The 16502-nt window shown below is 42.4% G+C and overlaps 1 protein-coding gene across 1 annotated transcript; it reads left to right on the forward strand.

Moving 5' to 3' along the window:
- CCT3 (chaperonin containing TCP1 subunit 3) lies at positions 1–15981 on the forward strand. The gene is made up of 14 exons (XM_030186957.1): positions 1–28; positions 2992–3053; positions 4655–4705; positions 6814–6876; positions 8320–8416; positions 9945–10062; positions 10637–10823; positions 11021–11170; positions 12323–12455; positions 13286–13367; positions 13592–13772; positions 14333–14578; positions 14886–15017; positions 15638–15981. Exons 1-14 carry the CDS (start codon positions 1–3, stop codon positions 15734–15736), a joined length of 1629 nt encoding a protein of 542 aa, XP_030042817.1. The 3' UTR covers positions 15737–15981.
- Positions 15982–16502: the final 521 nt, after the last annotated feature.

Raw genomic sequence — 16502 nt, forward strand, 5'->3', positions numbered from 1 at the left:
ATGATGGGGCGCCCGGTGCTTGTGCTGAGTGAGTAACTGTGCGGAGGGAGAGAGAGAGAGAGAAGCAGAGCTGGGGGCGAGTAACCGCCACTCGTGCGCTTTTCTCTTTCTCTAGGGCAGCCGTGCTGGCTTCGGGCCTCATTTCAGCCCATTCATTCGCACCAAGTAGATAACTCACGTTTAGCTGAAGCCGGATGTTGCCCCCTGAAAGGAGATCCTGACCGTTGGCCCTCTTCTGGTTTTAGTTCTAGTGGGGGGAAAGTTGAGTGGAAAACTTCAAAGTGGCTTTAACCTGGCCGGAACTGATTTCCCCCCTTTAAATAACGGACGGGTTGGTGCAGCAATCCGAACCCTTTTTGTACGGTTACCAACTGGCTCCAGATTCGTTTGATAGGTTCGATCCAGGCCAGGTTTTACCCCCATCCCATTGCATGCAGGAACTTGTAGTTCTGATTCACCAGACGTTCTTTTCTTAACTCCAGATGTCCCAACTGGATTCTTTAAGTTAACAGGCCTACCCTACAGCCAAAGTTTTTGTTCTCCGTCCAGTACAGTAACCAAATAGTATTTAAACAGGTTTGGCACAAAAAAAGCGTGCCCACTTGGGACAATTAGAACTGTGCACCATGTGAACATGATTTCCAGTTGACACCAACACAGACCCCTGTACAAAAGACTTTCAGTTAACACTAGTCAGACCTCCCTGCCCCCCCCCCCCCCCCCCCCCCCAATAAAGGTCCTGGTGGCCCAAGTGGGTCCCTTACCCCATACACTTTTAACCTGGAATACAGCAGTGCTCACTTGCACGTGCCTCGGTGTTGCCGTCCTGAAAAATGGCTGCACCCAACCCTGATTGGTGCATACCACTAAATAAAGTACTGGCCTTCTAACTAAAGGTCAGGAGGCTGGCGCACCTGAACATTTGGACCATAAGAACATAACAGTAGCCATACTGGGTCAAACCAATGGTCCATCTAGGCCAGAATCCTGTTTTCCACACGGTGGCCAAGCCAGGTCACAAGTACCACCAGGGACATCTGTAGAATTTGGTGGGGGTTCTGGGGGCCCCACTTAGACAACCAGGGATGTTTTTGGGGATGGGGAAAAATTTTCTGTCCTGCATCTTTAAGGCAGCCTTGACCTGGTGGAAAGATTCAGCACTGCAAAACAAACAAAAACTACATTAGATTTTAGGGAAGTATTTTTTTTACATTGATAGTAATTAAACATACAGTGATTTCAGTGTCTACCCTTTAGTGCAGTGGTTTTATGCTGATTTTTGTCTTGCAAATTTTATATCTGTGCTTTTCTAGTAGAGCTGTACTGAGTAGCATATTTTACTATTTGGCTGAATACGAATAATGGGCCTTGAGCTTTAACAAATAATAAAAGAAGCAACGTGAAATCAGAGATCAAGTGTTTTTGAGTAGGATTTAACACAGTAGAGTACAGGATTCTTTGTATTCAAATTTAATTTGATATTCATCCGAATACAAATAATGTATTCAGGGCCCAATCAAATACAAGGAAGAGTTAGTTGGATGGAAGTAGAACATCAATGGCCAAAACTGAAAGGAGCTATTTTAAAGGCGAAAAAACCTTTATGTTAGAAAATTACATAAAAGTAAGATGAAACGAAGGCCAATCTGGTTCTCAAACATCATAGCTGAAAAGGTAAGGGAAAGAAGGGTAGCCTTCGTACATTACAAGACAACTCAGAAAGAGGAAGACGGACAAAAATAGCTGGAAAAGCTTTCAGGAAAGTGAAGAGGCAAATGGAAGAAAAGATAGCTGATATGGTAAAATTGGGGGACAAAACATTTTTCAGATAGGAGGAAGTGCCATAATAGCATTATCAGGAGGAATATGTAGAAGCTGATAAGGGTAAAGCTGAACTGTTTAACAATTATTTCTGTTCTGTGTTCACAAATGAAAGGCCGGGGGAGTGGGGGGGGGGGGGGGGGGTGGGACCGCAGAAAACAAATGCTAATGGGGATGGATGTATGGTACACCAGGACTGATTCTCAGGAGATTGTGTTCGTGAGGACTTAGCTAAACTAAAAGTAGACAAAGCAATGGGGCCTAATGGAATACATCCGAGGGGCCTCAAGGAACTCTGAGAAGTTCTGGCGGCTCCACTGTCTGAGCTCTTCAATTCTTCCTTGGAGTCTGGCGTGGTCTAGGAGGACTGGAGAAGGGCGGATGTGGTCCCTCTGCACAAGAGTGGAAGTAAGGAGGAGGTTGGGAATTACAGACCTGTCAGTCTGACCTCAGTGGTTTCTGTTAAACTGTCACATTTACTCACTAATGCTTGAAAATGGGAGTATGTTTTAAATTTTGCCGTAATCCTGATCTTTAATCCAGGCTAGTTAGGGAATAAACCTTGCCAACTCTTCAGAGGTCTTTTTGACATTCAGCAAAATTTTACTTGGTAAACAGCCCATGGAGGGCGGTCGTTTTTACAATGGACCCCTAAACGGGGTCAGAAAGCCCATGTATGGGATTGCCACCTGGTAGGCGTTACCCATGTGCACAGGACAGTGATGTCCTATGGGTTGCATGCTTTTTGTGCCTTCGCCAGTTGGGGTCACGGTTGCAGAAAGATTGGCTAACACTGAGTTACACTAGTTTAATTCTCTTAACTGGATGATTGTCTGTGAATTTGGAATAGGAAGAGAAGTTGCTTACAATTTTGTATGGAAGTGTTGACGTTGCAGTAGAAGTTTCAACTAAAGAATAGTAGCATTGCTTAGGATTGCTGTCTGTCATTTATGTCAGTATTCCCTTCTTGTGCTGTTCGAAAGAGAGAACAATAATGTGCTTGTTTCAGGTTATGTCATTTTCTAAATTCAAAGCGATAGCAATGTTAATTGTACAGAAATGTGTTGTTGTGGTACTGGTTTACCTGTGATAACTAGCATTACTTTGTAAAAAGACCAATGTACAGAATTTCAGTGCTGTTGCTCTAATTTTTTTTTCTTTTTGTGCCAGGCCAGAATATGAAACGTGAGTCTGGAAGGAAGGTCCAGACAGGAAACATTAATGCTGCCAAGGTACAGTACTGCCATATTTAATGAAAAAATTAAATTACAAATAAGGATGTTTTAAACATAAAGATTAATGATTTATAATTCTTTCCAATCCAATGGAACTAGGAAAGAATTATATTAAAGGGTTGAGAATGTTTGCGGCAAAATAACTTAATGGAATGATGAAATGGGGTACAACTTGACATGTGGAAAAAAAATTGATAAAAAGACACATCGAGTTTGAAAATGGGCCAGATCAGACCCAGGTGTTCCAGAGAAATGAAAGAAACAAAAAAAAAGCCCAGTGCATTTCTATGGGAGGAATTGTCCCAGATTCTGCAGCATAGAAACTCAAGTGCTACCATGGTATGCACAAATCTGTAGACATTCCCTAACTACTGTGTATCACTCGGGGGCAATTGCTCTTTTCAGACTTCCTATTCTTATTCTCCACTTTCCCAATCCTGCAAACTAACCCACTTCTAAACACTACCCACCAACAGCTACTCTGTCACCCTGCGAACTGAACCCCCCCCCCCCCCCAATAAAAAAAAGGCCACATAAATTGCACTCGCCCCTAAAAAAAAAATAGCCCCTGCACCTGCCCCAACAACCCCATATGCTGCTCCTACTCCCCAAACCTAACCTCTTCCCCCATACAATATATCCAGAGTGTGTTCTGCATTTTAAGTTGATCAGGTATATTTTCATATCCTTTATTTCTACTGTGAAGTCTACTGAGTAATTGTTGCAGTTTTCTTTTGGTTACCATGTGTACTGCCAACTATTGTCATGGCCAGGGATACTTTGGCTTTGGCAAATCAGGCAGATACCTAGGATCCAAATATTTGTGGGCCCTCTCAGATTTGCTCGGGAGCTTAGGACTGACAGTTGTCTGGCATTTTCAGGATGCAGCAGATTTTTGCATTAATGGTCAGAAGTTAGATGGCTGGGTAATCCATCTGGATTTTTCAAAGTTTAAAACCTTTACTTGTATATCTCCAGTTCCTCTGCTCCCCAGGAAGGTTGTGGGAGTGGAACATTGGCGTTCTTCTCTAATCACAGGAAGGGACAGAATGAGCCAGGGGAAGTTTTTGTTCTGTACCAGTTAAGTTGTTCTGCATGGGAGAAAACAAAACCCCAAATCATTTCTATGGGTGCAGTAGTTACAACATCTTTAGCATACAAACACTGATTCACTGTAATGTAGCATTTACGGAGTTGCACCTTTCAAACATCCCTCCTCTTATCTCTTCTTCCAGTCACAGACTCATAACCAGCAGAAAAACACAGCTGCTCATACATGCAAACACACAGAGATACAGATGGGTGTGTACATGTGTGCGTGGGCCCACATACAGGGTTTGGAAAGAATTCCATGAACAATGCTCTGCATGTTTTCCCACTTTAGCCACATTAGGGAAGTTATGGAAGTCAGTTCCGAGAGGTTATTGCAGCAGTGGTGCTAGTCTTTTAAAGGAAACCAACATAACGAATTATGATGTCTGTGCTTCCTATGTAAATGGAACTGGAGAGTCTTCCATGATATGCAGAAAAAGAAGCTCACTTTTCAAAAAGCTTGAAGCTTATTCAGAACATTTCACCACTTTGCTTCCTTTTTATAGACCATTGCAGATGTGATCCGCACATGTTTGGGGCCAAGAGCTATGATGAAGGTAATGTACCTCAGTAAGAAAGCTAATTGCTGTTTAGAACAATATTGTTTAAATAAAGGAAATACAATAGAATAATGTTTTAGAAATTATGGAAAGCTGAATTTTCAGAGATGCCATTCTGATGGTAGTCGTAAAAGCCTTCTAATCTTGATGTTTATATATTCCATGAGGAAGCCCTACATTATTTGAAGGATATTGTACAATACATGCCAGCTCATCTATTTTGTTCAGTTACTAAGTGGTTAGCCCAGGACCCCATCGGTGGTTAAAGCGGCCCAGAGAATAGAATATCATTATTATTTTATTTGTTTGGATTTTGCTTACACCTTTTTTTAAGTAGTAGCTCAAGGTGAGTTACATTCAGGTACACTGGGTATTATAGTTTGTAAATTACTCTCCCCGCCTCCCCACCCCCAATCACCTTTAGCATACAACTCACAGCCTATAACTCCTTCCCATTGTTCTTTCCAGAAAGTTTTGCCAGCCGGGTGGGGGCGAAGGAGTCCTGTACAATATTATAACATTTTCTGTTAAGTTATCTGGGTGGTGCACCCATTCAGAAGGTTCTGGGAGAAGAATGCTGCTTCCCCTAATTATTCCACAAAAGCCTGCCTAAAGAGCTGGTATATATGTTCTGCGCAAGACATTGCCTCCATAATTGCTGTGCAAGATTAAATATTTTAGTTATGGTCTGAATTGAAGACTGTGCCTGTGGACAATTGGTTGGGTTGGCCAACTCGCACAAGAATTTGCAGTAATTGGTTTAGTATTTTAGTGATTTATGGTAAGTTTTGTTCCAGTGGTATATGTACAGGATGGATCACTATCTCTCTTAGTTTGTGCCTGAGTTGCTTCTTTTGGGTTGGTGGTAGTGGAAAAAAATATATAATCACTTCAGATTGAGAGGGGTTACAGTAGGGTAAATATAGGGTAGATGGAGAGGTATTGTGGGGTCTGTGGGTGGTTTTCAGTGTAATTAGTATTTTAGAAGGGAGTCTGAGGATAAATTTGTTAATGTATGTGAATTAATTTTATGTAAATTTAATTTGTAATTTCAGAATAAGTTTGGTATTTTGGAAGTTGTGGAATAAGAATTTTGTGATAAAAATTACTTTGCCTTAAACTTGGAGTGATTGTAGGAAGCAGGGCTGTGTAGTAGAGTCAAAGCTGAAATCTGAAGCAATTTTGGGTGGAGCCAGAGTTGGTAAAAGTTTAGCGACTTGACTCTTTTCAAAATACATTTACCATATGTTATGTTTTTTTACCATTTTATACTTGTATGTTTTTATTTTTGTTTTGGATATACGTATTGATAAATGATAAATTATATTTACCAGTACCTTAGATCCAGTACAAAAAATTTAAAGTGTAATTAATATCCGTAGGAGTCAGAGTTAAGAGCCCAACTGAACTGAGTGGAGGAGTGGCCTAGTGGTTAGGGTGGTGGACTTTGGTCCTGGGGAACTGAGTTCGATTCCCACTTCAGGCACAGGCAGCTTCTTGTGACTCTGGGCAAGTCACTTAACCCTCCATTGCCCCATGTAAGCCGCATTGAGCCTGCCATGAGTGGGAAAGCGCGGGGTACAAATGTAAAAACAAAACAAAACTGAGAATCTTCTGTTTCTGCTGAAACCGAATCTGCAATCAAAATTGGCTGCTCAGTTTCATTAGAAACTGAAAACGAAACTGCCCACATCCGACCAAGAAAGCCTTGGTTCAAATTGCAAAATGACTGCCAGGACATCTTGCAGCAGTCTTGGCAGCCGTTGAGACAGAGCAGCAGTACAGGGCAGGAATGAATGGGATTCATTCCTGCCCCTGAAGAGGCCAGTAGACCACCAGAGCTTCCCAAGGTAGGCCCAGGGAGGGCCTACGGGTTGTTGGCCATGGGAAAGTTTTGGTTTCAGCAGAAAATGCCCAGGAATTTTTGGCCTAAACATGGACCTGGATTTTGAGCCGGTTTCATTGCTGAATCCAAAACCGAAATTTGGTCGGGGTTGGAGTTGAAGGTTTGGTGTATTGACTCCACGGCCCTGGTAAGAGGTGTGATAACCCATGTTTCTTCATAGCACCTCCTAATTACGGGTCCTCTGTTGTACCATTTCTAGATGCTTCTGGACCCAATGGGTGGAATTGTCATGACCAATGATGGAAATGCTATTCTTAGAGAGGTATGTACCTGTATTCGTAAAACATGTTGGAGTGTCTCTTCCCAGTTCCATTTTTGGAGCAGTGCCACAAATTCCAGCTGATCTTTGCCTTCCTCTCACTTCATACCAGGGATCCTATGTGCTTATGTACCTTTCTTGAAATTTTATTTCTTCCACTACCTTCCTTGGGAGGTCCTTCTATATGTACTTCTTCTCTTCATGTGGAAGATATTTTCTGGTGGTGTTTCTTCTTCTACCTTTTTGATGCCTCATATTGTGATCACTTTGTTCTAGAACAGGGATTCTTTACCCAGTCCTCAGAACACACCCAGCCAGTTAGGTTTCCAGGATATCTACAATGAATATGCAGGAGGTAGATTTACATAGAATCCATGCAGATCCATCTCCTGCATATTCATTGTGGATATCCTGAAAACCTGACTGGCTGTGTGTGCTCCGAGGACTGGGTTGAGAATCCCTGTCCTAGAACATTCTCTTATGAATTTGGTTTGCTTCTTGTGCTTGATATATACCTTTTGAGATATTTAAATGGTTCCTCACGTTCCCGTCCCCTTCCTCTTCTTTAGGGATATATGTATTTAGGTCCTTTAGCCATAGATGGTAGACCTTGCACTGTTTTGACAGGATAGAGTTAGCCTACAGCAAAGGTTTTCAACCCAGTCCTCGGGGCACACCCAGCCATTTGGGGTTTTCAGGATATCCACATTGATTTCTGTTCCAACTACCTGGGTGTGCTCTGAGGACAGGGTTGAAAATCCTCTGGCCTACAGCCTTTGAGGTGTGCCCTCTGGAAAAAGGCACAGTATTCTATGTGTTTCCTACTTCAGTCATCACCAGATTAGTGAGGGCTGTCAGCTGCTGGGATCAGTTGAAGGTACAGGTTGTTTGCAATTGGTGCCTTAGTTGCTTCTTCACATGGATGTGAGATAAAACAAAAGCTTGGCTTGACCACCTTTTAGGAGGATAATGGCCTTAGGAATGTAATTTGAACTGTTGAGCTTTTTTTTCCTATACATCAGCAGGGGGCAAGAGTTTTTTTTACAGGTCTTTACATGTAAAAGAGAATTGTTCTACTCTTGAACAGTCCCTTCCTCTGCCCACCAGAAGATCTTCCCAGATGGGGACATAGTGTTAATGGAGAATAATTTAGTAGGCCTACAGACTACCAGGTTCTCCTTACTTGCACTGTGAATAAATCAGTCAGGTGGATCTCCACCTGGAATTGGACTTCAAGTTGTTCTGTCTGTACCCAAAATTGCTTATTCCTTGCGGTAATTTTTCTTCTGTGAATGGCTCGTGTAATGAGAGAGAAACCAAATTGTCCAGAATAAAATGCGAAGATGCTCAGAGCCATAGTTGAAGTTGGAAATGGCACTGTTGTACTATATAAAAAACATGTTGGGATAGTTTTCCTCAAGCTTTGTCCTTTTTCTTTTGGTACAGATTCAGGTTCAGCATCCAGCAGCAAAATCAATGATTGAGATCAGTCGGACACAAGATGAGGAGGTTGGAGATGGGACCACGTCTGTCATTATTCTTGGTAAGTGAATGAGGGTGGTTGTCTTTCATTATTGAACAGTATAAATGCTGCACATTAAGCAGGTTTATTCCCATCCTGTTCATAGTACTGCAGCATGCACGTGTTGAAAAAGTACAAAAAAAAAAAAAAGCACCTTCTATTACGTAGCTTCCCACTATTCCAGAACCTGTGGGATAGTTGTGTCCATCAACCAGCAGGTGAAGATAAAAAATACTGAGGAGCTGGACTAAATGCTAAGAGAGATGTCTCAGCTCAGTTTTTAGTTCTCTATCTCCACCTGCTGGTTGACGGACACACGTTTCAGCCTCTTGTTCTGAGTGCTTTGCTTCTGGTCCAGTTGGTCAGCTGGACCAGAGCTTTGCGGATGGCTTGAGTCTGCGGTCATATATAGAGGTCTTCAGATCCCAGTCTCTGGTGCCCTGTGAGTTTACTTCCTCCCTTTCTTCATCTCCCTTGTTTCCTGTGGAGCGCTCCCTTTCCAGAACTTTAAAAAGAAAAAGGTTTGCTGGAGAGCATGGGACAGAATATCAGTCCTAACTCTTTCTCATCTGTAGTAAGACTTGTAGAGACTGAGAGCTTGGGGAAGGGGCAGCCAGCAGTGGAAAGTCTGACTAAAGTTTGACTCAGAACCACTTGGAGGGTCGCAAGTTCTACTTGGTGCAGGGGAGAGATCCAGACTCACTGCTTGGGACACATTGTGCTGCTCTTGTGACAGTTGGGGTGAATGATGACTCTTGCAGAGGTATTTGAGCTGTATTCCTCTGTGGGGCCTGCCCACCGGTGTTGGGGTGTTGCATTGTGTGCAAGCCAGGAATTCTGTGGGGCTCAGGAAACGGCGGTGGTACATCTTCGGACTTAGTGCAGCATCTGAATATGTCAGAGTCTTCGGGCTCTCTGGCAGGGCCGGTGTGCAGTTTGATGCAGAAAGCACAGGAATGGATACCATTTTGTTGAGGCTGACTGGCAGTGAGGAACAGCGTCTGTCTGATCACGTGAGGATCACAGCCACCACTTGCTGCAGGGTGCTTCAGTTTCTCGCCTCGCTGCCCCTCTGGTTCCAAAGAGATCTCGTTTAGACCTCCAGGAATGGGCAGATGAGGCTATTTCTGCTTCTTCCTCCCTATCTGATGTGACCTTGGTTAGCGAGCTGTTTAAGGTAGTTGTGTTTATTCTGATTTTCTCCTTACTGCTTGTGTACGTAAATACTGAGGAGCTCAGTTTTTAGTTCTGTTCACCTGCTGGTTGATGGACACAACTATTCCACAGGTTCTGGAGTAGTGGGAATGACTAATGGAAAGAAGATGATCAGGTAAGACCTAATTTCTCCTTTTGCAACCCTAAGCTTCTGAGTCACAGATGTGTGGCTTGACTGATCCTGCTGTCCACAGAGAACACATGTTATGAATAAGCAACTGCACTTATCTGATTTCTGATGTCGTACTTGCCCACTTTTCTAGGTACTAGAAATTCTCTTTTAGTACTACCTTGTTTATTGTGATGATGCTGATGCTGGTCTCTGGTTTTGTAGCTGGAGAAATGTTGGCTGTTGCAGAGCAGTTCCTAGCACAACAGATACACCCCACTGTGATTATTAGTGCGTATCGGAAGGCTCTGGACGACATCATCACCACCCTGAAAGAAAACAGGTAGATGATTTTTCTTATGGGGGCTCTCGTGAAGCTACTCGTTTATTTAGAATCAGATTTTTATCGGCGTACGGATACGTAGACTGTAATCTGTATAGGGTGAAGATGAAAGGGGACAGAGTCAGAAATAACCTAAGGAAAAACTTCTTTGTGGGAAAGGTGGTGAATTCATGGAATGGACCTCCCAGTGGAGCTGGTGGTGGAGACAAAAACTATCTGAACTGAAGAAAGCCTGGGACAAGAATATAGGATCTCTAAGGGAGCGAAAAGAAGGGTAGATGGCATGGATGGGTAGACTGGATAGACCACATGGGCTTTATCTGCCTTCATTTTTCTATGTTTCTAATTATCTTAATGCCTCTAGCAGTGGTCCAGCCCTTAGAATGTGAGAACCCGTGACTTGATTTTTGGGCATGGATAACGTTCAAAGAATGTAAATAATTGCACCAGTTAATACATGAAACTATTTTTCTTACTGACTTGGGCTGATGATCCTATGGATGTAATGAAGTGGTCACAGTCAAATTCTTCCTGTACAGTTTTATTCTAAGCTATTTGCTTTCCCTTTCCTCAGCACATCAGTGGATGTGAATAACCGTGAGATGATGTTGAAAATCATCAACAGTGCCATTAACACCAAAGTGATCAGTCGCTGGTCTGACTTAGCTTGTAGCATTGCCCTCGATGCTGTGAAAACAGTCGAGTTGGAGGAAAACGGCCGAAAGGAAATTGACATTAAGAAATATGCTAAAGTAGAAAAGGTAAGCACACTCTTGTGCCTTTTTTTGTACAAGTAAAAGTAATATACCAATAAAAATCTCCATATCTAAATCTAAAGGGGATATGTGTGTTGTGGATCTTGATGTTTCAGCATATCACTCTATCTCTTGGGTTGATGTCATGCAATCCAGCCTTGAGCTTTTGTGCTTTTATACACGACTTCCATCTTGTTTGCTAGATTCCTGGAGGTATAATCGAAGATTCTTCTGTCTTGCGTGGAGTAATGATAAATAAAGACATCACTCATCCCAAGATGCGCAGGAATATCAAGAATCCACGCATTGTTCTACTGGACTGTTCACTGGAGTACAAGAAAGGAGAGAGCCAGGTACTGTGCTTAGGTTTTCTTGTGGGGGAGAGAGATTATTGAAAAGGTAAACGAGGGAGCATGGAGAGTGAGAAGGTGGCAACCTGTGTTCTGTGTGAGCTTTTTGTGTATAGTTTAGAGTTATGGAATGACTCTTACTCAGAGATGCTCTTCAATGGCTACCTGATATCAAAAGAGTTCAGAGAATTTGACTTGATATATCACTTAATACCAGTTTTAGGGGTAAATATCTTTATTAATTTTAAACTATAACAAACATCACCAAATCCATCCAACACCCCAACCCACCTCTAAACTCTTCCCCACAAAATCCACCCCCACCCCAGCCAGCAGAAACGAGCTTCATCATATGAAATAACGTACACTCAATGCACAATAAACTAACACAGTTAAACCTCTAAGTTATTAAGGAGTTCTGATCAGACCCGTGTGGACAAGGTGGCTAAATAAGCTGACCAGGTGCGCAGAAATTTCTTACGCACTTGGCTCGAATTAGTGTCCACAGATAAACATTCCATGTTTAGCAATTCATACATCTGATTCCACTATAACATTAAGGTGGGTGGATCTGATCAAATCCGCTGTTGCAATATAATACCAAAGTTGTTGTTTTTTTTAAGCGTTTACAGTAAAAATTACTTGATAAAAATATAAAAGAAAGAAAGATAATAAAAGTTCACAACAACCTACTTTACAGATTTTTACACTAATATTAAATCAATAGAACAAAGCAAAAAAAAAATCTAGTGAAAATTGATTTTAAAACTCCCGGTTTTTAATGCGTTGTGAAAAGCCCAAATAACTAGTCATAACTACTGACAGGTAGTGAGTTCCACAAGGAAGGTCCCATATAACTAAAAGCTCTTTTCCTTGTAGAAGTCAGTTTTTAACCATCTGAAGTGAAGGAAAATGTAATAAACAACCTTGAGAGGAATACAAAAAATGTGCTGGTGTTCTTAGATCAGCAGCAGCTTCTTCAGGTTGTGCTCAAGTCAGCAGTGTATTCTGATTTTTGTCAGACTTTTTAAACACATATGTGTACCTAGCTTAGTCACTACTAACTGGTTAATCTGAAGTGGCTTTCTGGATATATGGGTGTAACATAACAAAAGAGGGACCAGATAGGAGACTTAAGCGTATTCTTCTGGACAGACGGATATTGAGATCACCCGGGAGGAAGACTTTGCCCGCATCTTGCAGCTGGAGGAAGAGTACATACAGCAGATCTGTGAGGACATTATCCGGCTGAAACCAGATGTCATTTTCACTGAGAAAGGAGTCTCGGGTAAGAATGCAGACCTCTTTGTAAGTAGACCTTGTTTAGACTTCATTGTAATTCACAGGTGCATAAGCTGTTTCTGAATCCTAAAAAAAGAAGAAAAGTTTAAACTTCAGTGCAGTTTTTTTCTTGCTATATCTTGCTAGGGCTTGGAGCCTTTCTCTGTTTTCTGCTCAGTGTCTCTGCAGGTTTAAATGGTTTCCTTCACCTTTGAATGTCTGACACTTTAGTATTGGGTTTGATAATATGAGTGAGGCACAGCTATAGGTTTGGAAAAATCTGACTTGTCCTGTTGGCCATATTTAAGCAGGATGTTCAAGTATTTCTACTGAACCTTAAAATGCAGTTGGCAAAATTGATTGGGGTACGTAGCTACGGATAAGGAGCTAGATCACTATCTTGCAGGAGTCTGGCATCGCTGCCTTAATGGTGTGAGTTGTTCATATTGGTGATGTAGCAGGACATTGGCTTGTGACAGATGAAAGTTGTGGCTTAAAAGAAAAAAGCATTACCTGCTTGGTGAGAGGATGAAAGCTATATTGGATCATGTAGAACTTGTATGAACTGATGGCTGAAGACTGGTGCTCAGCACAGGGAAGGCATGTTGGTGCGTGGAGCACATCGGTGCGCACTGCTGTGAGAGTTCAAATGGCTGGAACATGTCACAAAAACAACCAAAATGTTCACCTGTTCAGTTGTACTTTGGTTAGTATGTTCTTACAGTTGGGGGTGTATATAATGATGCACTAAGGTGCATGTTTGTATGATGGAATATTTCGTCGGGCATATAATTATGCAAGAATATCAGGGAAACAACTTGCCATGTTTTTTTCCAGACTTGGCCCAGCATTACCTAATGAAGGCCAACATCACAGCCATTCGCAGAGTCAAGAAAACAGACAACAACCGAATTGCCAGGTAACAATACCTTGGGTCATGGTCTTGGGGTTTGCTGCAGCCCAGTGTGAATGAGATTTCAGCTTGCCTGGTTCTGTTTGTATTGAGCTATCTTTATAGTTACTTTGCTATAATACAACGTAGTCGGCAATCCTGATATGTTCCTGCTTTCTCAGGATTGGGGGATTGCTCTTCCACTCCCTCGGTCAAATGTGTCTTGTCTTGACTTGTCTTGTCTCCCTCAGGGCCTGTGGTGCTCGGATTGCCAGTCGCACAGATGAGCTTCGTGAAGAGGATGTGGGCACTGGAGCAGGACTTTTTGAAATTAAAAAAATAGGTGATGATTATTTCACCTTTATCACAGAGTGCAAGGATCCCAAAGCCTGCACCATCATTCTTCGGGGCGCTAGTAAAGAGATTCTTGCAGTAAGTCCCCCCCCACCCCCCAATGTTAATCTGTTGTCATTGTCTTGAGATTTTATCTCCTTGATATCCATGTGAATAAGGATGCCACAAATTATGGCTTTTATTCTGTGATCTTAATAACAATCCTCATACAGGTTTGTAAAGATCCTGGGGTTCTGAATCCAGTCCTCGGGACACAGCCAGCCAGTCAGGTTTTCAGAATACTCGTTATGAATATGCATGAGATTTGCATTAAATGGATGGAGTGCATGCTCATTTATCTCATGCATATTCATGGTGGGTATTCTGAAAACCTGACTTGGCTGGCTGTGTCTTGAGGACTGGATTGAAAACCCCTGGTATAGATGGCATGGCTTGGGTGTAACCTAGGTTTCAATATGTTAACTGTCTTCTCTGTAATGGTTTGCATTTAGCTCTTGCTTTTCTGTGCTAGTTCGGGGTGAATTCCCTTTGGTCTAAACTCTTATATACAACACTGTGTATGTCACTTTAGAAATGATATGTGGCAGCAGTAGTTTTACTTTTAACATTATGATCAGACTGCTTTTCCTGTTCTGTAGGAGGTGGAACGGAATCTTCAAGATGCCATGCAAGTGTGTCGTAATGTCCTGATTGACCCATATCTGGTACCAGGTGGAGGTGCCGTGGAGATGGCAGTGGCTCATGTTTTGACAGAAAAATCAAAAGCCATGACAGGAGTAGAACAGTGGCCCTACCGCGCAGTTGCTCAGGCCCTTGAAGTCATTCCAAGGACGCTGATCCAGAATTGTGGTGCCAGCACCATCCGTGTGTTGACCTCACTAAGAGTAAGGCCAGTTATATGTGACTTCTTAACCTGTGTGGCTGTGTTTGCCTGTTAGCCAGTCTTCATTGAGTTTCTGTAGCTTTGCCAAAGGCATCAAGAATGCTGAAAATATCAAAGTTATGAGTACAATCTGTTCTAAGCTAGAAAAGAGCAGTCATGTTAAATATTTTCTGCCCTCAAGTAGGTAGGACACCATAGGGGGAGGTTCATGAGACAGACAGCAGGCAGATTACCAAGACATATTAAGGGCAGGCTTGTTAGTGTTGTTAGTACCTGATTGATATGGTTTTCCTTTTTATTTTGCACAGGCAAAACATACCCAGGAAGGAAGTCAGACATGGGGAGTCAATGGAGAGACTGGTACATTGGCAGATATGAAGGAGTTGGGTATTTGGGAGCCTCTGGCTGTCAAGCAACAAACCTACAAGACAGCAGTTGAAGTAAGGAACCCTCCTGGCATGCAGCTCCTGCTAATGGCACAATCATACTCCTTTTCAAAGTTCATGCACTCTTTGGTAACATGCTTAATTAAATCAACAGGGCCAAACTTTGAAAATGTAGTGGTGGTGTAACAGGAAGGAGATAACATGGTTGCCAGGAGTTATGACCACCTGCTCCTGGAGGGTGCTTTTTAAAATGTATTTCCTTTTTGTTCTTTTTTTAAAAATTTTTTAAGAAGTTACATATTTTCAAGAACTTTGGCAAATGCTTAGTCTAGCAGTTCTTTCTGCTAGCATGTCCTGTTAGGGGGGGGGGGGTTATCTCCTGGAGGAGTGGGGGGAATGAGACTTAGCCATGTCAGGAAGGTGATGTGCCCTAGGAATCACCGTTTCATGTGCAGTGCTACATGAGTTGTTGACTAAGAACTGGAACTGTATTAATCTCTGCTCAATCACGTGGCTAAATTTTTCCATTATATAGTAAATGTAAGCCAGCAGGGTGCATTCTAGTGACTGGGATGTGAGCTGTGTGTTCAGAACAGTAACAGTGTTAGTGTTAATCTGTCTAGAGAGGGAGCAGTGATGTGTGTTGCTAAGCTCATGGGTCTTTCTGCTTCCAGACTGCTATTCTGCTCCTTCGAATTGACGATATTGTCTCTGGTCACAAGAAGAAAGGTGATGAACAAAATAGACCTGCTCCAGAGCCGGCCCAGGACTGATGGGATGTGGGAAAGATGAGGAAGATGTGCACACTGAGTCCAGAAAGGAGTGCAGTACTGACTTGGTCTGCTGCTTTACCTTTGGCCTTTTCCATGCTGTGTTCAGGCAGGGGCGATGTGTTCAAGTATTTATTACTAGGCATGAGATTTTGGAAGGTCCTAGGTGGAGATGGGTTTTCTGATGCATTAGATCTGCTCTACTCCTGTTTGCTTTCAACAATAAACACCTGTTAATTTTGAACCTGTGATTTGTTCTTTTTTTGTGAGGTGGGAGAGGGGTTCCTTCCTGCTTGTATAACAGACAAGTTACCAGAGCACCAGCTGCTGTTTGGTTTTCTGTTGATACCTGTGCAAGATCCATCCTTCATGATACATTTTGACTTCGTGTGTTAGAAATGTTGGACAAAAGATTCCACCCGTGTACACCTAGTAAACCTAACAGTATTTCATGGTATTATGAAGTACACTAAGGACACATAAGTGCTTAACTCCTGCTGAACAATAAGGCCATATGTATATGCCCATGCACTGCATTTAGCGAGAACGGAGGACACCGGACTAAGCTTCCAGCAGAACTAGGAACTAAAACTATCAGTGGCCTCTGGGAGGGAGAGAGAGAAGAGCACAGATGAAGTAAGATCTGTGATAGCACAATAGGCAGCTACAGGTGGCAGTCTTATATTCTGCCTTTCTGTTATACTGTGCCCTCATTGTCCACTTTTTCTATATAATACACCTTTCCTTTTCCTCCTAAACCATTCCAGAC

The sequence above is a fragment of the Microcaecilia unicolor genome, chromosome 14, assembly GCF_901765095.1.
Source record: "Microcaecilia unicolor chromosome 14, aMicUni1.1, whole genome shotgun sequence".
NCBI lineage: Eukaryota > Metazoa > Chordata > Amphibia > Gymnophiona > Siphonopidae > Microcaecilia > Microcaecilia unicolor.